The 22,676-nt window shown below is 33.5% G+C and overlaps 1 protein-coding gene across 1 annotated transcript in view; it reads right to left on the bottom strand.

Annotated features, from left to right (window-relative positions):
- The window catches only part of LOC105229058 (glucose transporter type 1), a 343,334-nt gene that overhangs the window by 49,286 nt on the left and 271,372 nt on the right, over positions 1 to 22,676 (bottom strand). Inside the window, 2 exon segments of the mRNA XM_049458393.1 lie at positions 16,501 to 16,675; positions 18,856 to 18,978. Coding sequence (XP_049314350.1) covers positions 16,501 to 16,675; positions 18,856 to 18,978 — 298 coding nt within the window.

The raw sequence follows: 22,676 nt of genomic DNA, 5'->3' as shown, positions 1-22,676 counted from the left end.
CAAGACTTATGAAGTCACTATTTCAATATCAGTTCTAAACATTCGCTATTCCAAAGCGACGATCTAACAAGAAGGCGAAGTTCGGATGAAACCAAACATTTTAAACGCTTGAAATTTGCAAATTTGATTTCTTAACAGGTCAATCAAGAGGATGTTAAAAAATACGAATATTAGGTATATTGGGACTGGGGTAAGTATTGCTCTATTTACATCGATTTTAGGTAGAATGAGTCACCGTTATTAGAAAGAAATTATTTCTGAATATCATTAAGATATCACATATTGACCGATTTCGAAAATATTTATATTAGCCATATGGGGCTACAGAAAGTATTGGCCCGGTTTTAGCCATTTTTGGCACAAAGCCTTGTTTTTATAACAAAAATATTATCCCCAAATTTCAAAACTCGCTTTCAAAGATTACGATAAAAAAATCAGCCATATGCAACGTTGTCTACTTAATTGGTGTGTGGGTCATTGAGGGCACTATTTGTGCAGCGTTTTCTTCTGCTAACTTAACACACCACGTTCATTGGTCAATATTTATATATGCTCCTATAAAGCCCTTTAATTCCAATTTAGTTGACAAATTTAATGCTTGTGGCGCATTCAGCCAATGTGTTATTCAAATTTTATTACTTTTCAACATAACTGTTATATGGAGAACGGATATTGGCGTTATCTGATTTTAACCATTTTCATAGGTATGAAGAGATGAGAAGAACTATACTTTTCAGAAAGTCTGATGGATTTAACATTAAATATTGGGAAGATGTGTGCATTAAGCTATTTACGGCATGGAGGCGTGTCCACTTTTAAATAATTTTTAGCTCTCTGGAGTCCCGTGCTACTGTGATCCAAAGGACCGATTTCGGCCATCTGCAATATCAACCTTCCGTATATGTCTAGGAACTCGTTTATCAAGTTTTATTAAGAGATTTTAATTTTTTATTAATTATTAATAATTAGAATCGCTTGCATGGACGGATCGAGAGACAGACAGTCACTCGGAATTCAGTCTCGTCATCCTGATTCGCTATAGGTGATACAAAATATCGTGAACAAAAAACTATTATATTCCTGTTGTAAAATGTTGCGAGCATATAAAAATATCATACACACATTTTTAAATTACAAATATGCATCACTTTTTATAACACATTAAAAATAATAAGCCCCTGTAAAAATATGTATATTTATGTATGTTAGGGTTCCGTTATTTTTCAAGTTATTTGTTTTTGTAGTAATAATTTTTTTTATTGAAACATTCCTTTAAAAGTTATACATCAGACATTTAAAGTAGAGGTACACCGCTGCGAATGAGTGACATTTATTCAACCGTTTTTTGTTTGAAACTTTAGCAGCATATACGCCTTATTTTTAGATATTTATTGTGTCAGTAAATTTGTTTTGCTGTTTTAGTTGGCCTTTTTGATGTGTGAATTGTTTTTTTTTTCTTTTAATTAAATTTCATCCCTCAAAATTCGACTCATAATCAGATTACCTAAAAAAGCACCATCGACATTTGAACATTTGCTTTGATTCCCACGACAGTTTAACAGTTTAACAGCTTAACAGATTAATTTACTTTTCAAAGTTACACAGCACGCGTTAGATAAAAATCTAAATTACAGCTACGCACTTTTTAAATCACTTAATTGACGTGCGATATTTCTTAATTAACAAAATTCTAGTATTGAAGTTTGGATTGGTGGTAAGTGGAGGTTACTGGGAATAAGTACGGTCCAACCAATTGGCATTTATGACATTCACCAACATCAATTGCATTCGAATTGCACAATAACGGTATTTACTGTTTGCATATTTTTTTGCTTTGACGCGAATTGCACATTGAAAGAAAAAAAATTGTTTCCATTGAGAAAAAAAAGTATATTGCTACATAAAATATTTGCATAATTGTCAAGTCAATATTTGCATTTGAAAGTATTAATTTTTGTACAAATTTTCGCTTGTTTTTAATTAAATTAAAAAGCAATATTTGATTAGTTAAAATAAATGTAAATATTTATATGCGCTGTGGCAACACGAATATAACGGGCAAGTATACAACTGAAGCGGCAATGTTAGACAATGGAACGAAAAAATGAACGCACAAACTAACAAACAAACAAACCAGTAATTAATATTGAAAAATATTTGAAAAATGTTTTTTTTTAATTTTGATTTAATTTTATTTTTAATTTTAATTTAATTTTAAATTTTTTTGGTTAATTTTAAATATTTTTTGGAATATTTTTTCATGGTGAAAGGCCATTTTATACCAATTAGTTGAATATATAATTTACAAACGAGTCAATAGCTATATTGATACGTTGTTTCTTGGTTTTTTAATTTTAATAAATTTCGAAATAAACAGTTATTTTTTGACGAAATTTCATAATTTTGAATAGGCCATTGAATGGGATGAACGCGCATAAACGCTGCACAAATGTAACGGTACGAGTATAAGCACGATTCAAATGAAGGGGGCAAGGGTACAAATGGTATGCTAGTGTGGTGGATATGTGTTAGGTTGGTTTGTAGGTATTTGCAGGTATTATGGCACAGAGTGGGAGTTAGAGAATGCATTAGTTGCTTTGTTTTTATTTATAAAAAATATATTTATGATTTTTTTCATAGTTTTTTTTTTTGCTGACTGATGTGTATATAGCATGTCCATATATGAATGTCGGGTGGTGGGTTTGTTTACTGTGGTGTAAAGTTGGTTTTGCACGAAGCTGGCGCTGCGTTGGTGTTGTTGTCGGTGAACGATTGGGATTAACACACATATGTATATGGTTTTTTATATGTAGTTGTTTACAGATTATAGACAAAGATAGTGTTGTAAAAAAGCTAAAAATACATAATGCAACAACAAACATCCACAAGCTTATTATCGAAATAAATATAGTAAGGCGTTTTAATAATAATAACATGCAGAAAGGTGTTGCTTTCATAAAAGTGATACATACAGAAGTGTTATTATGAATATATATAATTGTGTATTAGGGTGGTACTTAAGTTATGGGTTGTGTATTTTAAGTAATTTTCATAAATCTGAGCTACCTCGGCACTGTTATATTGCAGGATTTGTTAAAAAAATTTTAATTGATATTAGGGTGGCACTTAATATAGCGAAAAAAAATTTTCGACATATGCTGTTGCTTTCATAAAAGTGATATACACAAGTGTTGGTAAAGAAACATAAATTTATATATGTTTAAATCTGTATTAGGGTGGTACTTGAAAATGGTGTTCTTTAGTAAATTTCAAAAATCTAAACTACATCGGTCCTGTTGTTGTGCAGGATGTGAGAAAAAAATTTAGTTATTTATTAGGGTGGCACTTGATATTCAGAAAAAAAATTTACGACAGATGACGTTGCTTCTATAAAAGTGACACTTACACAAGTGTTGTCATAAATACATATATACATGTGTATTAAGGTGGTACCTAAGATATGGAATTTTTTTAAGTAATTTTCATAAATCTGAGCTAAATCGGCACTGCTGGAATGCAGAATGTGAGAGAAAAATTTTTAATTTTTATTAGACTGAGACTTGTTATGACGGGAAAAGAATTTATTTTCTCAAAAGTAATGTTGTTAATAATATATAAATGTGCATTAGGGTGGTGCTTAAGATATGGAATTTTTTTTAAAGTAATTTTAAAAAATCTGAACTTCATCGGCACGCTTATAGTACAGGATGTGATAAAAAATTTTATATAACGGGGAAAAATTACGACAGATTTCATAAATCTGGCGCAGAACAACGCTGCTATAGTTTAAAATTTAGCATATGAAGTTCTCTACCGATCAAAGTTGATTAGGGTGCGGCCAACTTTCTCCAAACATACAAAAAAATTTTCAAGAAAATACAAAAATCAGTAAGTAATTAAAAAAATAGCACATTTAATATTTAAGAAACACCCTAATACCCATACAACATTTAAATAATTGAAATAAAATATATACATAAGTGTGTGTGTATGCACATTATTATCAGCTTTGCAATTGCTCTTAATGCTGTTGCTAAAGAACACTGACAGCGTTGTATTTGTTTTTTTATTTTTCTTTCGCGTTACACAATACTACAACACGTTAATTGTTGTTGTTAGTAACTTTCATACAATGCTATTGGTCATTTTGTTATTGTTGTTTTAATGTAATGATAATAAACTGCGCTTTTTTATTCCGCTTTGACCATTTGCCGGTTGTTGCATGATGTGTGTTGTGTTTTGTGGTTGATTTCATTGTTTCTGTTGTTGTTGGGTTTTTTCTTTGGCAGTGTAACCACAATAAATGAGCGTCTGCTTTGAAGTGACGCTAATGCGAAATAAACACGCACTTTGAGAAATTAAGCAAATAAACGCTTTTTTTTACTTCGCCAAATGCACAACAGGTTATATGGGCGTGGCGCAGCACCGGCTGAGAAACGCTAAAGATGTGGATTAGAAATACATATAGTATATGCAGTGTTCCCATGGCACTTAGTTGGAAATTGCGGCGTTCGAAATGCAAATGTGCTTTGAGAATAAGGAATTTAGTTGAACCAGTTTGATTTCATGTAAGCTCTGATCATAAAGATATATATATGTATATATTTTTCAAGGTCAGTAAAAATTTGCTCGTTATTTTTAAAGCTCGTAAAATGTTGCATTTTATATTATATATAGTATTTATTTTTATATTAAGTGTATGAAAAAGCCGGAGAACTGGCATAATTTCTACAATTTATTTTATCTCTGAAAAATATGAAATTTAAAAGGTTTTTTGCTTTCTTTCAAAGCGTATTTAATACAGTTCTACTAAAAAAAATGTATTTTCAATAAGTTTAATATTATAGAAAACTACATGGTTGAGAAAGATATCTCAAAAAGAAAATCGAATTGACCATCTAAGGCAATGTTAATTCGGGTAGACATTCTACTATCGAAGCTGCAAAGGCTCGCCTGTGTCTGCTCTTCAGGAGCAATGCGCAGTTCGCACCGCTGCATCTAGTGATCAAAAAGGCTACGAACTTACCATGCTGCTCATTGCAGTGGATGAGAGAAGAGAAGATAATGTAGTCTCAACAAATGAAAGCCCTAGGGCAAGACAACCCTCTGGCTTTCCTTCCAAAGGACGGTATTACGAATAGGATTAACTTTACAAAGAAGTTCAGCACTATCCAGTGGTACACTGACGGCTCGAAAACACCGAAAGGCATTGGAGCAGGCATTACGGAACCGCATATCAATCTATCCATACCACAATGAGACGTTTTCCGAGCAAATCTTAAGCAGAAGTCTTCGCTAAAAGGCAGTGTGTGCAGAAATCAATTTCCACCGCAACTATCGCAAAGAGCGTATCGCTATACTAAGTGACAGTCAAGCGGCACTAAAGGCGTACTCAACGTATGATGTTAAATCGCTTTTAGTGGAGAAGTGTACAGGAAGACTGAACGTCTTATCACTTTGCTACGGTGTACACCTAATCTGGGAGCCGGAGCATAAAGAGGTAGGCTACAATGAGCTGGCCTACGAACTAGCCTGCTCTGCGGCAGCCTAGGACGATGGGGCCAGAACTGGAATTGTTCTAAATGCTGGACCTTTGTGGCCATATGTGATATAGGAGAGGGCACAATAGATCATATGTCGCAATGCAAAGCCTTAGTGTTCTATCTCTCTATCTGTACGGGCATTTGATTTCGATCGTTCAGCTTGCATGGCAGCTCTTGTTGTCCGATTAGGACAATTTCTTTGCCAAAACCCGTGAAAATATCTCATCAAGTAAAAAGTTTACCATAAGAGAGTTCGATTTTGGTCGGTCGCTTTACTATATAGTATATAGTCACTTAGCGCTATATCTTATAGGCGTTTGATATGGACGGTTCCGACAAATGAGAGAACAACATGGCTAGCGTTGACAAATTAGCGGAATCTAGCGATAATTATCAGTTCATTAATTCCTTTTGCTTATTAACAATTTAGTGTTGAGCTAAAGACATCGTATTGTGGTGGTTGCACATAAGTCTGCAAAAATCTTCTCAAATAACTTAATGTCTGCTTGTCGCTCTACGTTATTGAACGTTTTTCCCAAACGTCTAAAGTTGTTGAAAGAAAGATAAATAGTCATCTTCGCTTGATTCGAACCATTTCAGACATAAAAAATGGATAGATAGACGAGATCAATATCGAAGCCTTATCTCCACATGAGAGCCTACGGTCGGTTAAATGGTCATCTTTTGACAATGCGCTTGAAACAAATAAAGCTCAACAGATCCAAGAGATTAATGACCAGAAAAGTATCCGAATGCGGTTGAAATAATAATCACTGTTTAAATAGTTTTTAATAAGCAATACGACAAAATCCACATAAAACTGCTAAAAGCGTATAAAATGTTATGCCAAGGTTTTAAAAATATCACTATCCAGCTACTGTAATAGTTTAGTGGGTCCTTTAAAGACCGTCTCTTCACTCCTGCGAGAGAAGACTTAAAAGTATGACTTAATTTTATTATTGTTTATTTCTAATAATAAGAAGCATTCGTTGAGTTAATGGCATGTAAAGAGGTGAGAATGCATATCGTCACCTAAAAAGCACTTATTTCATCTGGATATTTAGAAAAAATTATGCCCTAGAATATCTTGCTCATAACGCTCTTCTTTTTGGCTGAGTATAGGTATGCGTGGAGAGCTATACAGAGTCCCTATCGACTAACTGCAGATTGCATTTAAACTTTTTTTGTTGAAATCGACAACCGAAAAGAGTTATATTAAGTGTGAAATAAAACCGATCTGTCTGAAGAAGTCGCTCGGAGAGGGTATGAACTCTTCGTTGCCTTTTTTATGTGATAAGATAATGAAATCCTCGTCTAACATATAATATTTTTAAAGCTCAGCTCTACCTCAATGAATTGTTATGTATTTTAACCATAAATATAAGTGATAAAAGAGAACACACATCTACAGAGTCTAATTTCTTTATAAAAATATATAATAGTAAGATATAACTACAGTGAAGTGGTGCAGTGAGTGCAAGTTCGTCATATTTAAACTTATGAAAAAATATTTGTAATTTTTATATATGAAGAGAGAAAAATTTTAGAAAGTCTTTCCAAAGCAGGTAACAAAACTATATATCAGAAAGCCAAAAATAGTTAAAACTAAGTGCATGAGAGAAAGAGTGATAGACGTAAAGAGTAGGGAAATGAGTTTATTACTTGCAAAATATATATTTTTTTTTAAATCTTAAATTTTAAGTGAAAAAGGAGAAAAAGTTAATTTCAAAATTGTTAAAAATTGATTCATACTCATTGAGTGGTGTTACAACCATTCCACTTTGTGTTTGTTTTGTGAGAGAGTAGATAGTTGATGTACAAATATGTAGTAAAACGGTACAAATGTAAGTATGTATATATGTATATAAATATGGCGAGAATACAACAATACAAATATGTTTAAATACATGGAAATGGAACAAATACGAATAGTGATCGGTTTGAATGAAACAGTGATGTTAAGGCACAAACACAACGGTGTGCAATCACAATTAAAATAAAGATATTTTGTGAATGGTGAAAAAAAAAAAACAAAAATGTTAAATGACAATCGGAATATTTAAGCTAGCCAAAAAATTACAAAAAACGTTTGCAAAGCCACTGAGTGATTTTTGGTGGGGAAATTTTTACAAGTGGTGAATTAATTTTAAAGTGTTGCGCACAAGTAAGTGTTGAGAAAAAATGGTAAACAAATAGGTAAATCATATATTTAAATAAATATTTGTTATGCTTAGTGACACTGCTTTACCAAACAGTTTAAAGGTAAACAAAAATACTAGACGCTCTGTAAAAACTGTTGTTTGCTTGCACTCTTCACTTTTTATTGGTATTCATACCGCTTACGAGGTTATAACCCAGTTTAGCTCACATTTTGCATCGTATAACTATTAATTTTGAATTTATATGAAATTCGCAACAAAAATCATATATTCATTTCACCTAGCAACAAATGAGTTTTTCTGAGTCCATTTTAGACCGAGTTTGTCACTAGCAAAATCATATCGTCTTCAGAGGCCTGCAGTATCCTGCAATATTTAATCACGAAGAGTTCTAGATTGATCAAAATCTTCATAACTTTTTATTTTCTTCCTCCGTTTGACGAAACAACTTTTCAAAAGAGTTTTACGAATACCAAACTAAATTTTCATTAATTGAGTATTTCTTATTTGAACTTAGTAGATAGATTAGGGAATTATTCCAGAGTAAAATGGTCTAAGGGGTTTGGAGAACTCTATAAATTATTTTAAAAACAGTATTTCATGCTGAGAACCTGAGCTTTTTGAAGCAAAGTTTTGATGAAACTCAAAAAAATCTAGCAAAGAAAGCTGCCAGCGAGGTAGTTGGTATATATTGAACTAATGGACCCAACACCTCACTTCTTCGGTTAATGGCGTTTTGTGGGCATGGCAGTGGTCCGATTACGCCCACCTACGAACTCGCACTAAATTTTACAGGGTCCGGCAACCGAAGTCCAACTTCACACCGTTCACGCAGCTGTCACACTGGAATCAGCTGTTTATAAATTTGCTGAATGACAGTTCGGAATATTGTTCACAAGTGTACAAAAGCGTTTTTCCAAAAGTGAACGCAAAAAAAAGTGATCAGCGATAGAATTCAAATATAATAGTGTGATTGCATTATATTTAGCTGGAAAATCACAGCCAGCAATTATTCGTGAGCTCAAACACCTTAATAAAGTTTTTGCTTATCGCAACATCATTCGTTACAATGATACTGGTAGCATCACAAAACGCCATGGAGGTGGTCATCAAAAGACTGCAACGTCACGTGAGATGGTTCGGAAAAGGAAGAAAAGACTTGAGCGAAATGCAGGACGAAGTGCCAATCAAATGGCTAAAGAACTGAACATATCCGTCCGCAGCATCCGACACATATTGAAAAATTAGCTCAAGGTCAAGCTCAAAGGGCCCATGATCTCACACCGAAGCAGCAACAAGTAAGACTTGAGAGAGCGAAGCAATTGCTTCGCTTGGCCGAAAGCGGTCAAAATTCGAACATTTTGCTTTCTGACAAAAAAATTTTTCTGATTTAGCAATTCGTAAGCTCTCAAAACGATAGGGTTTTCTTGACCGCTCGTTCATACGAGAATCTAAGTTTTCGGTTGGCCATCAGGAGGCAAAAATAATGGTTTGAGCCGCTGTCACCGCAGATGGGCGGTGGCGTCAAAGTAAATGCGACATATTATCGGGAAAGTGTTCTGGAGGCTGCTTTGAAGCTGTGGGCAAACAATCATTTTGGTCGCAAACCATGGACGTTTCAACCAGACTCAGCACCGTCTCACAAAGTGCGAATGGTCATATCGAGCAAAAGTGAATTGGTCCAGAATTTATGACTATTTTCACACATTTTGTACTTTAAAATAAATAAAAATAATTTTCCAAACCGAAAACTGTTGGATGTAGTGTTCGTTAAACTCGAATTTTTCTCGGTAAACTCGAGGCGTCTGGTTAAACTCGTGTTATTTCGTTAAACTTATGAATTCTTATCATTGTTGCATCATTATACTCGAGTTGTCAGTTTAAGCCCCGAGGGAATTAGAGCTGTCTACTTGAACTTAAGAATCAAAATTATCAAAATCTTGTTGTATTATTAAATTCGAGTTCTCTGGTTAAACGTTAAACTTGAAATTTCTCATCATCCTTCAGTCGTTTTGCTAAACGGGTGTAATTCTGACATTGCCTTAACTAAGAATTCGAACGTCGCTATAATGGTGTTTAAATATACGATATGAAGTAGACTCGTAAATATTTATGTCTATATTCTTTGAACTACTTACGAACAACGTCAGACAGTTTTCTAAATCTACTTTTAGTTGCTACCAGGGCGACATCGAATCTTTGTCACTAACTAATTAACCTTCAAATAATCTTCAAGATTAATGCAAATTTACTGATTTAATTCTTTTAAGACGAAAACCTTCTGTAACCATCACCATAGGGAAGTTAGTGAAACTTTCGATTCATAATTTTATTATCAGCTGACTTTGAATAATACTAGCTAAGAAAATACTGTTTCTAAAATGTAAGATTTCAACTCAAGCCTTTGTCTTATAGAGTTATGGTTGCAAATCTTTCTTCTCACATTTTTTAATAAAAGCCACTTGCTCGAGCGCAACACATTAAAACAAATACATACATATGTATGTGGGTAAATATATAAAAAAATAATACAAAAACTTACTTACAAAAAACAAAATACAACAAAAACGTTTTGCTTATACGTAATATTGAATATTTTTAATTATTTTACGCAAATTTGTACAAAAATTAAAGACCAACACTCAGGTGATAAAGACAACACTTCTCGAAATAATATAAATACCATAAATGTAAGTTGTTTTTTTTTTCAAACATACGAGTATATCAAAAATAAAGGCAAGTACTATATCTAAAAAATATTTATACCTGGGTGGCATTGTTTCCATCATCATTTTGTTGCTTTGGCAGGAGGGTGACACTTGCGAGGAGGAGAAGAGAGTACTACCGAAACAATGCTGCTAGTTTATTACGCTAAGTCTTACGTTTACGCTTAGGGTTATGTTACGAGTATTGGGTTAAAACGTTTTTAGGAGCTACGTTGATGTGCTTACTTAACTTATTTTGGTATTTGGTTGACTAGTGTTAATACTTGATTTGTTTTTAGTTTTTTTTGTAGTTTTTCTTTTTTTTTTACTTTTCAGCCAATTGCTTCAAATTCCGTTAGCTTATGCGTTTTGCTACAAATATTCGTTAAAGTTTTCGTTTTTTGCGCTAAAATTTTGGCGATTTGGTTTTTCAAATTAAGCTGCTGGAATATTCTGTTGTGTTTCGTTTCTGTTTCTGTTTTACAATTTTTTCTTTTACTTATTTCAATATACAACTTTTCTTGTTTTTTGTTTTCTCGCCGCTTGTTGTTGGTGAATGTCTTTGTTGCCCCACAATTGGTGGACCGTGTTGCGCCGCAACTTTTCGGCTTCGGCTTTAGCGGGCCAAAACAATTACAACAACACGCTACAGAATCGTAACAAACTTCAACTGAACAGACTAGTCTTTACTGCTAGCGCGTTAATATACCGTTACGTCGCCGTTTTCAAAGCATTCCTCACTTAGTGTTCTTTTCGTGATCTTGGCTTTCGTTTAATTTTTACTTCGTATTTATCGTTTCTGTTTTCTTTTTACTGTTCTGCTGTACTAATTATTATTGTTAATGCTAATTTGAATGCTGGCAATGATAATTGTAATTGACATATTGAGGGTGCACTTAAATTAACATAATCTGCTCAGTTAGTGCACAATTCTGTTGCTGCGCGGCGACGTCGAGCCGTGAGTTGGATGGGGGTGGGTCACAAAAAAACAAGACGTGGACGAATTGTTGGACGAGCGCGTTATATACGGTTATATTTAAATAGGCGTTAAATAGAGAGTGAGAAAGAGATGAAAAACACACGATGAATGGAGGAAGAGAAATACAAAAAATAACTGTATTATAATGATTGCATTTTAATTATAAACGTGACGCGTCAGTTAGTATTGGTGAATTGCATATACAACACATTTCCATAACTACTATAAAAATGAGCAGAAATGTCAGATGGATTTATGTATGAAGCATGAAGAAAAAATAGATTTTCTTTCAATAAAAATATGTTATGCAACAATAAAAAGTATAAATAATGAACAAAGCAAAAGAAAAAATAAAAAAAATAAAAGAAAATATTAAATAAAAATAGTATAAAAAATATTTATAAAAGTAATGAGTACAAAAATAACCGTGAATTAATTCATTATATTGGCATGAAACACAGTGTGAGCTTTTTGTGTTTACCTAACATCACTTTTAACCACATTTTTTTACAGCCTCATTTGCCTCAATACTTATTTTTTAAACCCTTAATTACAAACTCATATTTACGATCTCCACTTCATATACATTTAAATAAACGCGTTAGCCTAGCTAATATCTTTTAAATAGTGACAGAAAGCTCTAAATATTCATGATACTTTTATGAAACCTAAAATAATGTTGTTGAATTTCCCTCCCATACATATTCACCTATCACCTATTTTGCTTAAAAAAGTTTTGGGTTGGATAATGACCTTTCAAAAGTCTGATGTCGTGATTTTAATTCTGAAAGCTCTAAAAGTTTATAATAAATCTATGTATATGTCATATCTAATACAACTGGAAATGAAGAAAGTCCTAAAGGAGTTACTCAGTCACTATGTATAAGTAAATTTTCGCTAGCGGGACATTTAAAGTTATTAAAAAAGATGAGGTTTGTGAGAGCTTTCAAGACCGGTCAAGCTTTTAAGCTTTTTGAGCTTATAAGTAGATTTCACTGATATGACCCTTATGGTTTTTAAAACAGACGAGTTCAGTGAAGAACTCTTAAATTCGGTTAAGCTTTTAAGCTTTTATAGCGAATGGGTAGGTTTAGCTAAGATGATTATTACGGGTTTTTAGACAAACGAGTTTTGAAAAGAGCTTTTAGGTTTCGCTGATATGACACTTACGGCTTTTAAAACAGATTATTTTTGTGAAGAGCTTTAATGGTCGGTTAAGCTTTTACAGAGTATGAGTAGGTTTCGTTGACATGAGCCTTGCGGTTTTTAAAGCAGATGAGTTTTGTGAAGAGCTTTTAGGCCCGATTAAAGCTTTTATGGCGCATGAGCAGGTTTCGGATATTACGGTTTTGAAATAACATGAGTTTTGTAAAGAGCTTTTAGACCCGGTTAACCGTTTACAACAACGAGCTTTAATGGCTGGTTTAAGGGCCGATTTTATGGAGGAAATTGGAAATTTAAGATATAAATAAATTGGTCTCAAAAACTTTAGATATTAAGCTTGACAGAACATGTTTTATTGTGAAGGTTTTACACACTCCAACACAAAAGAATTCTTGAAAAGGAAGATGTGAATTTTTGAACAGAAATGAAGGAGGATGTTAAAACTTCTGGATGTTTAACAAACCGAAATGAGAAACTTACCGCTTAGTATTTTAGTGTCAAAAGCAGAGGAATACAACTAGAAAGCTTGTGCTTTTTTAATCTTGAAAGCGAACGTTGCAATTTACTCTCGGGAATAAACATTTATTTAAAGATTGAAGAATAATTTGTTCTTTATAATTTTGAAATTAGTTTTTTTTGACTACTTCTGCTTCCAAAATCGAAGTGAGAGACGAGCAGCTCAGGGATATGAAATAAAATGATGAGGTAGGGACTTGTACTATACGTATGACAGTTTGTAATCTGGAGTAACATTATAACAACGGACCGGCGTTCTAAGTTGTCGAAGTGAAATCGCGCTTAAGATTGATCTCTTAGTCTCATATTTTTAGAATATATATTGCTACTGAGCCTGCTATGAGGCATAATTTTATAAGGCAATTAAAGAAGCTCTGCTCTCACTTTATGTTCCATAGTGTATAATGCACTCTTATTCATTCGAATTTAACTGCATGTGACATTAAACGAAAACATGGCATTATTAACTCTCGAAAATATTTCCAAATTCTTTTTTTTTCGAAGTGGAATTAAGCAAAACAACTTTTTGTTACTGCCAATTTGTTGGACCCACTAATTGGCGAGTGTCAACTTTGTCGTTGCCAAACTAATCACGACAATGCTATCAAATTTTAATCAGTGGCGCAAATATTTCGCAAATCGCTGTGCAAAATGCAAATAATGCCAAGCCATTTGGATATGGTACGAAGTCGTTTTTGAAAAATGCATTTATTTTGTTGTTTTTGTTTTTTTGCATTTCACCGAGTAAAACTAAAATATTTATTAGTTTATTTGGATTGCACAATAAATAACCAAATAACGGCGCATTTGTTTTATGCCACTTTGTTGTTGGCGGTGGTGTGTGTGTGTGGCTATCGAATTTGGCTGGTCGCATAAATTAATTACAAAACAAATAATTTGCCATACAAATGGCAGCAATACGTAATACGTACGTGCTTACGTCACGCACGAGAATTGCACTCGCTTCACATATACGCTCATGTGTGTGTGTGTGTGTGGCGCGCGTAATTTGTGTTTGGCAATGGCGAAATGCAGTTAAGTAATTGCATTTGCATTTCGGTTGTGTGAAAATAAATCACAACAACAACAAATGCTTATCAACTGCCAACGCTGACTACCCAAATCCAATAAATTCCACTTTAAATTATTGCTAGGTAGATAATTCGCTTTTAATTAATAAATACTTTAAGTGCTAAAGAGTACTTTTTCAATTAGAAATGCTCCGCTAAGCTTCCGAGGGTTATTTAATGCTCGAATGCCTCGTATGATTAAAGCACCAATCTGATTGGCTGATGAGGCGCACGATTGCCATTTTTGAGCGAGAATTGAAAATCGCACTTCAGCAGAGCAGAGTTGTATTTTGCAGGTAATTTCAACTCACTTTTTGGTCCACGGTTTGGCTGCTTTAACAACAAGTATGTTTGAGAGAGCTCAGGAACTCATTTTCAGTAGCAATGATCTCAATTGTAAGTGTTGAATTCGGAAGAATTTGAAATTCATGAGTAGTGAAACAAATTGGCCTCAGTTAAATCAACCTTTTAATGCCACCCTCAACTCTTCATGGCCATCCTCTAATGAGATAGATATTTTCCCGCTCAGAATCATTTCATCTGCTTAGTAAATGAAAATCAGCAGATTTTCCAACTTCGAGATTAGAACTTGAGTAACATTTTTCCTTATAACAGACAATGTTAAAAAATCTTAAGCTAGAAATAAGCTCCATAGACTGAATTCATTTGGGAAATACTGACAAAGAATTTAATGCGTTAATAGAGTGAGATTGGAACCTAAAATTCAAAAATTACAGAAGGAAGAATTTTAAACTAAGTGTTCCCACATCCAACGGAGGGAGTGACAAGACGAAAGTAATCTGACTAAAACTGGCCTAGCAACCAGCATCAGTAAATTTGTTTTTGAGATTAAACTCAATGTTAAATGAAGTGAGTTTTTTTGGAACCATGCTCAAAGCATATGAATGTCAATAAAACAGTTTTCTTACTAACTAACTTAGGCAGTCATGTTCAAGGTACTTTAGGTATATTCTTGAAAAAAATGAGTGACCAAGCAAAAGAGATTATTCAAAGCTGACTTAGTTTCTCATTCGCATAAGGATTGGTTTTTAGGATTATGTTCGAAATGAATGAGTGTCGCCAGTCCGGTCCGTTGCGGTACTTACAACTTCGTTATGATAGATCATAAGATAATTCAATCCGCACAAAGCGCTTTGGCCCTATCACAAATTTGTGGAGAGTTTCAGTTTCGATTATATCTAATGCGACGCCGAAGGCTGGACAATGGAAGAGAAAGTGCTGGGTTGTTATTCAGCTTTACCGTATGATGTCTATTGAGCAATGCTGGTAAGAGCCTTTACGATTGGGACAAGTTGAACTTTGCTATGGGCAAAAAGTAGATATACAGCATTCTGCTCTAGAGCAAAATAATCTTGTAGTCGTAGAACAGCGCCTGCTAAGCTCACCCGAGGTCCATTTTCGTACAGCAATATAAGGCAAACTAAGTAACAAGTCTTAGACATTTCAACTTAATGATAGCTTGAAGACGTCAGCCACCGATCACTGACTGATGGGAGAGTTAGGTTACACTTCGACTGATGTCCGATAGCTCTTATTGTTACTGAGGGTTCATTAATTTCATCTAACAAGTAAGGGGAAGGCAATAAATAAGAGAACAATTGCTGAAAGAATAAAAACTGTACTTTTACTATAAGAACAACGTCATCACTTATCATTTGGATCCAAAGGAGTTGCAAACTACTCCACCCTAAAGGGTGCTACTCTTAACCATATGGTTTATTTTTTCATTACCTCACTTCACTGCTACCGTTCTGTCGCTAAGAATACTATATATGAGGTGCAGAAATCTCGGACTGTTGTTCAAAACTTAAACTAAACTTGTCTACCTTTACTTCTAATAAATAAATAGCACAGATTCGCACTAAGGAAGAGTTGATTCCAAGCATTCTTATAGATATACAGTCTATGTGAGACTGTCTATGTGGAGACAATATATCTATAATATCGCTGAGATTAATCATAGATATTCTAAGGGCGAACTTAAAGAGAACCTCGTGCGCTTATCTAATATACATTTATTACTGCTCATTTTCTCTTAATTATTCAATTATTTTGGTTTTAATAAATGAACAAATACAAAAACTTGAAAAATAAATAAGTAAAAAATAAAATTAATATTTATTTATAGTAATACTAAACGACAAAACAAAAAACGAAATGCACGTGAGATGAAAGCTGGATGATGAATTGCTGTTAGATATACAGACGTGAACGGCAGTAAATACACATGAATGATATGTGAACGTAAGTAAATGCGAGTATAAATAATGTGAGAATGCGAATGAGACTAAAAGTGATGGCAAATATATAGGTGTGAGGAGGAGATTTCATTTGTGTACATACTCGAGAAGCAGTTGGCGCAGTGTTGCTTCGTCTTCGCCATGACATCTCAGTCGTGATTCACGATTTTCATTGCGTTCGCTGTTGTTGCCGTGTCGGGTGCGTTTTGGCGCGTAACTGAAGGAATGACGATAAAAGCGGCCACCATTATTTACGTTGCCACCACGATGGTGTGCGTCTGTGAATGGAAGACAGACGTAAAGTTACAGATAAAGGCGATGCGCCGATAACACATAGTAAATTCTATATATAATACATCTGTGTGTGTGAGTGTGTTCATAGATGTGAAAATGTAATGAATCAGTTGTGGAAATGATGATACTTCATCTGCGTGTATATGTGTGGGAGGATAACTTTATGTAGATAAGATTTAAAGGATGGTTGAGTATGGCAATTAGTTTAATGAAAACTCATTTGTTAATAGACGGAGTTTTATAACTATGCGTGTGTGAGATGGCTATACATCAATGTGTTATATGTTCTATTATATATTTCAAAAGGGTATTCACTGTGTAAATATTTATTTGAGAATAACTTTTTCTGTTTGTAAAGTAAATATATAGCGACAACGTGAGTAAATTTAAAAGTGTTTTAATAAAATTATAAACAACATGAAATATAAAGAATGCAATATTTTTACATTTTGTTCAACGAAATTTAAGGGTGGCCACCTATTTTAAGAGAATATTTGTGTAGAAATACCTAAATATGAATTCCAAAATTAAATGAGCTGAATTCCAAGATTAAATGTCTGTTCTACATTTGAAAATATGAAAATATATTTGACCAGGGCTGCCACCTTTTTTAAGATTTGAGTCGAAATATTTTTTTTAAACCCAAGGGATCGATTTTAAGCATTGTCTAGGATCATTTAATGTACAACGGTTAAAACTAACAGCTAAAGAAGATTAAAGGTTGCCACCTATTTTAAATTTGTAAGGAGATTTTGCATATTAAATTTGGAATATGAGTTTAAAATTTTAAAAAGCTTAGGAAAGGTATTTTATTATAATTTGTTATTGGAGTTGCCACGCTTTCAAAATTTTAATTTAATAAAATTTTCGAATCAAACAAAATCAATTCGTTGCATAATTCATGGTAGGCCTCAAAACGCTAACAACTGACAAATGTTAAAGGGTTGCCACCTAATTCAAAACTAAATTTGCTTGGAAATTTTTTTATATTGTATGAAAATTGCAATTTCCAGTTCAAATTTAAAGGAGCTCAGGAGAGATATTTTATTATACCTTTTATTAGGGTTGCCATCCTTAAAATATTTTAATTTTAGGATTGTCATCCTTTTAAAGTTTTAATTTAATAAAAATTTTTAATAACAATGCACGATACCAATTCTTTGCATGGTTCAGAGTAGCTTTCAAATGACTATCAAGTGATAAATGCTAAAGGGTTGCCACTTTTTTAAGTTTAAATTAAAGACCAGTTTTTTCAAATACGTTATTTTTTTTTGCATTGGATATCGTAGAGCTGATAGAACTATCAACTGAAGAAGATTATCGGGTTACCACTTGTTTAAAAATTGTTTTTGTTTGGCAGATGTTTTGTAAGAAAATTGCAATATGAGCTTTTTTCAATTTTTCTGGTTAGGACTCATAACGTTAACAACTGACAAATGGTAAAAAGTTGCCACTTTTTTAAATTTTCAAAACCAGTTTTAATAGGTATAAGTTTTGAGTTGCACAGTGTAGAACTGATAGAACAAACCACTGAAGAATAATAAAGAGTTGCCACCTGTTTTAAAATTGTATTTATTGGTATAATTATTATTGTACAAGTTTTTATCAACTTTTTGGACTTAACTACAATTTTCAAACATAAGAAACAATAAAATTTTTGTACAAATTATATAAACTCATATATTTAACTACAGACAACATAAAAAACATTTCTGTGGAAGATATTTTTGAGAAAGCTTGCCACCTGTTTGGAAATAGTAAGATTTTTTTTTTCTTTTTTCTCTTAAATAAGGGTGTGAAGCTAAAGAGATTTTTAGCTTAGCAAAAGTTTTGGGAAATGTTGCCACCTGTTCCAAACTTTTTTTTATTAAATATTAATATTATTCACTATCGGAAAGTGAATCAATAATTAAGTTAAGGACATGAAAATAAAAATGTTTAGGTTAAAAATATTATATGAAGTTTTGCATAAAATATAAAAATATTTCCAGGAGGAACAACATATAATATTTTGCAGTTCTTATTTTAAAAACAATTCTACCTAAATCAAATTTTTCCAATTCGATTACTAAAAAATCTTAATAAATATTATTTTCATAGTGAATACCCTTACTATATATTTTAAGTACCATATAAAAAAAGTTTTCGTCTGAAAATTACTCACCTTCTGGTCGCAGGCGTACTGGCGGTGAGGTCAGCTTGAGTGTAGTTGTTGTTCTTGTTGCAGGCGGGGTCTTACGTCGACCACCAAAAACATAATCGTAAGAGTCTTCGCTCAAATTGGACACTATACACGAACGCGAATGTGCGAAATATATACATACATACAAATATTTTATAGCGCATTTTTTCATATAAAAAGAGCCAACGAACAAAAGAACTCACAAAATAAGGCGTTCAAAGCAAGTAAAGAAAGAGAAAATTAAAAATTTTATAAAATAAAAATTAGTTTCTTAAATAAATATGAACTGCAGTTATACTCACTCTACGAAAATATAATCAACGATAAAGCCACACGACAATAAATTAATATGTTTTTTTCGAAAATAAATATTTTTTATACATTTTTTGTTGTTGTTGTTTGTGTAACACAAATATTTATCATAATTGTTGTAACGTTTAATTTATTTTTATATATAATATGTATTTTTGTAATAAATATTTTTTTTATTTATATTTTATTAGTTTTTTTATTGTTGTAGTATAACCAACGCGCAGAAAAAAACACAGAAAAGAAATAGAGAACGAGTAATTTGAGTTGTGATTAGCATTTTTGAAGCTTAGTAGCTGATAATAATTAATTGTTATTGTTTTTTTCTTTGCTCTTCATTTATATAACAGATATGGATGTTCAAAAATTCAATCATGATGTGAGGAAAATACATATAGATTTAGTGAACCAGTAAAGAAAAGCACAAAAACTCTTACAACTTCATACGTTTTTAGCGAATGCGCAGGCATTAAACGATTATGAAGTGAAAAAATACACAAAAATGTTGTGAAAGCTCAAAAATCGCTGAGCAACTGCGCCCTTGAGGCAGCTGTATACAAAAATATTTCAATTCAAAAACAATAAAAGTGATTTTTTTAACACAAAGATATAGGATTGTGCATTAAAGATTTTTTTTTACTGAAAAATACAAGCAAGCATTACACTTTTTATTTGTTGATCTTCCATGATGTTCAATGACGGTGAAAATTGTTTGGAAATCACTTCAAAATAGCGAAAAGGTAATAGATACGTATGTGGCATGACAGACTGCAGTTACGCTTATGTGCGTTTGTGTGTAATATTGTCAAATATATAAACTGTGTGAATAATCGTGTGTATTAAAAATTAAAAAAGTTGACATGGCGTATACGCAATCTAAAGTCTAACATAAAAGTTGGATAGCCGTGGCGTATACGCAACTAAATGGTGTGATACTGATAGTGTTATAACTAAAAGGGAAAATATACATATAATATAATATGTACTTTTTAATAGGGATATATTTTTGTAATTTTTTTTTAAGCAAAGTTATAATTTTTTATTAATATTTGGAATTTTGGAAGAAAGTTTTGTTTCTGTTCTCGTTTGTCCAACTTTTTAGCTCTTGAAAAGTGAAATCAGCTCTTAGGGTCAGGGAGAGAGAATCAACTGTGGTAAGGGATCCCCTAAGATACTTATCAAGCTTCTGTTTCTGTTCAATATTTCGAATTTACGTTATCCTATAGAATTGAGTTTAAGTCCGTGGGAAAGCGGCGAGGTGGACAGGAATGCAGGAATGAGCAATTATGTAGACGGTTATAAACTAGATAATCGAGCGAGAGGTGGTGGTTTTTCTACAAAATTAGTTACCAGAATTGCGTGCCGTCTAGCAGACCAGTGTCTTTCAAGTTAAGATAGTGAAGTCTCCTAAAAGTTTTTGTTGAAGATTGTGAAAGAACGCCATGATCTCTTAGAGAATCTAACATCCTATTTCACGATATACTTGCAATGGATTTTAGGACATAGTGATATTGCTGCTAGCTATGAAGCAGATAGAAAAGCTGGAGACAGCACCTTACATTACACTCCGAAAAAAAGCGAATTTTGCATGCCTCTGCGACAAACGTGTTATAAATTAACTTGAGTCTCAGTCGAATCAATCCCTAACTTGATCAACAAGCTGTCTACTAAAGTTCAAAAGAAAAAACTTTAATGGCCGGCATGTGGAAAAAACTCTGGGCTAGCCGTCCACTTTAATTGACAGACATGTTTGTGGACTAAGACACTTTATAATGACCGTTATAGAGCTGTCAAGAGGTAGAGGAAGCGGAGACTTAGTTTTCGTCGATTCGCAGTTGGCTCTTTAAAGCCAGAGTTGCATCCACAGACAGCCACTATACCTACGTAGCTTTTTAAAAACACGGTATAGAGACTAAGCTCTGTGTTCGAAGCTGTAAGATTATTCTCTAGAAAGATTCACTAATAATTTGACCAGTAAGTATAAATAAGATCCGTGGCCGATAACCTCGCAGATTTATTACAAGTTGCGAAAAGTAAATAATTAAGCTATTGAATACTGAATATAAATATTGTCAGCTATGATATTGGGCTTATTCAACAGTCATTGTCGTAGTTGGTCATTTGAAATACATTGTGATCACCTCCCTTCAGATGCTTTTTTACCATCAGAAAGCACACATGGAATGACTATCTGTACGAGGGCTGTCCGATAAATAACCGACCTCAACGTGAAGCTAGCGGCACATCTGAAAAAAAAGTTTCTACTTCAAATTGTGCATATTATAATAGCTACTCGCCAAAATTTCAGAAATTTATCTTGCGCAATTATCTGTTGACAGTCGTTTTTGTAAGTCTATTTCGGTGATTTCCCCAAAATGGAAAAAATTGAATATCGAGCTGTAATTAAATTTTTATTTTTGAAATGAGTTGGACTCTGTGTATGGTGACTCTGCTCCATCGTTTACCACCGTAAAATTTTGGGCATGATGAACGTCTTGGGCGTCCAAAAACTGTAACCACTAACGATAACATCGTTAACGTTCATCAATTGGTACTAGATGATCGCCGGATTAAAGTTAGGGAAATAGCTGAGATTATGAAGATATCAAAAGAAACTGTTTGTCACATATTAAACCAAGATTTGGGCATGAGAAAGCTGTCCGCGCGTTGGGTGCCGCGTTTGCTTACGCTAGACCACAAACGTGCGCGCATGAACATTTCCAGTGCTCTGTTGGCTCAGTTTAGAGGCAATAAGACCGAGTTTTGGCGCCGATTGATAACTGTAGACGAAACTTGGATTCATCATTATACGCCCGAAACAAAAATCCAATCTAAACAGTGGATTGAAAAGGGGGAACCAGCCCCAAAAAAACCTAAAGCTGTGTATTCGGCTGGGAAAGTGATGGCGAGTGTTTTTTGGGACAGCCATGGAATTATTTTTATCGACTATCTTGAAAAAGGAAAAACTATAACAGGAGCATACTACGCATCATTATTGGACAAGCTAAAGGAAGAAATTTTGAAAAATTGGCCACATTTGCAAAAAAAGAAAGTCTTGTTCCACCAAGACAACGCACCATATCACACCTCAACAGTCGCCATGGCGAAAATTCACGAATTGCGGTTCGACCTGCTTGACCATCCACCTTATTCACCGGATCTAGCACCAAGCGACATTTTTTTGTTTCCTCAACTTAAAACTGCGCTCGGCGGCCAGAGATTTTCGTCAAATGAGGAGGCTATCTCGTTCGTGAACTCGTATTTTGCAGACAAAGACGCCAAGTACTATTTGGATGGGTTGCAGAGATGGGAGCATAGCTGGGAGAAGTGTGTGGAGTTACAAGGAGACTATGTAGAAAAATAAAAAAAAAATTTGAAAAAGTCGCGTGCATCATGGTTAGGTCGGTTATTTATCGGACAGCCCTCGTATAACACCCATGTGACATTCGCAAATTGGTGCAGACTTATTTCAAAGATGAATCATTGTAAATAGA

The sequence above is a fragment of the Bactrocera dorsalis genome, chromosome 5 (genome assembly GCF_023373825.1).
Source record: "Bactrocera dorsalis isolate Fly_Bdor chromosome 5, ASM2337382v1, whole genome shotgun sequence".
NCBI lineage: Eukaryota > Metazoa > Arthropoda > Insecta > Diptera > Tephritidae > Bactrocera > Bactrocera dorsalis.
Note: the sequence above shows the minus strand (reverse complement) of the source record. Positions and strands in the feature narration are given on the sequence as shown.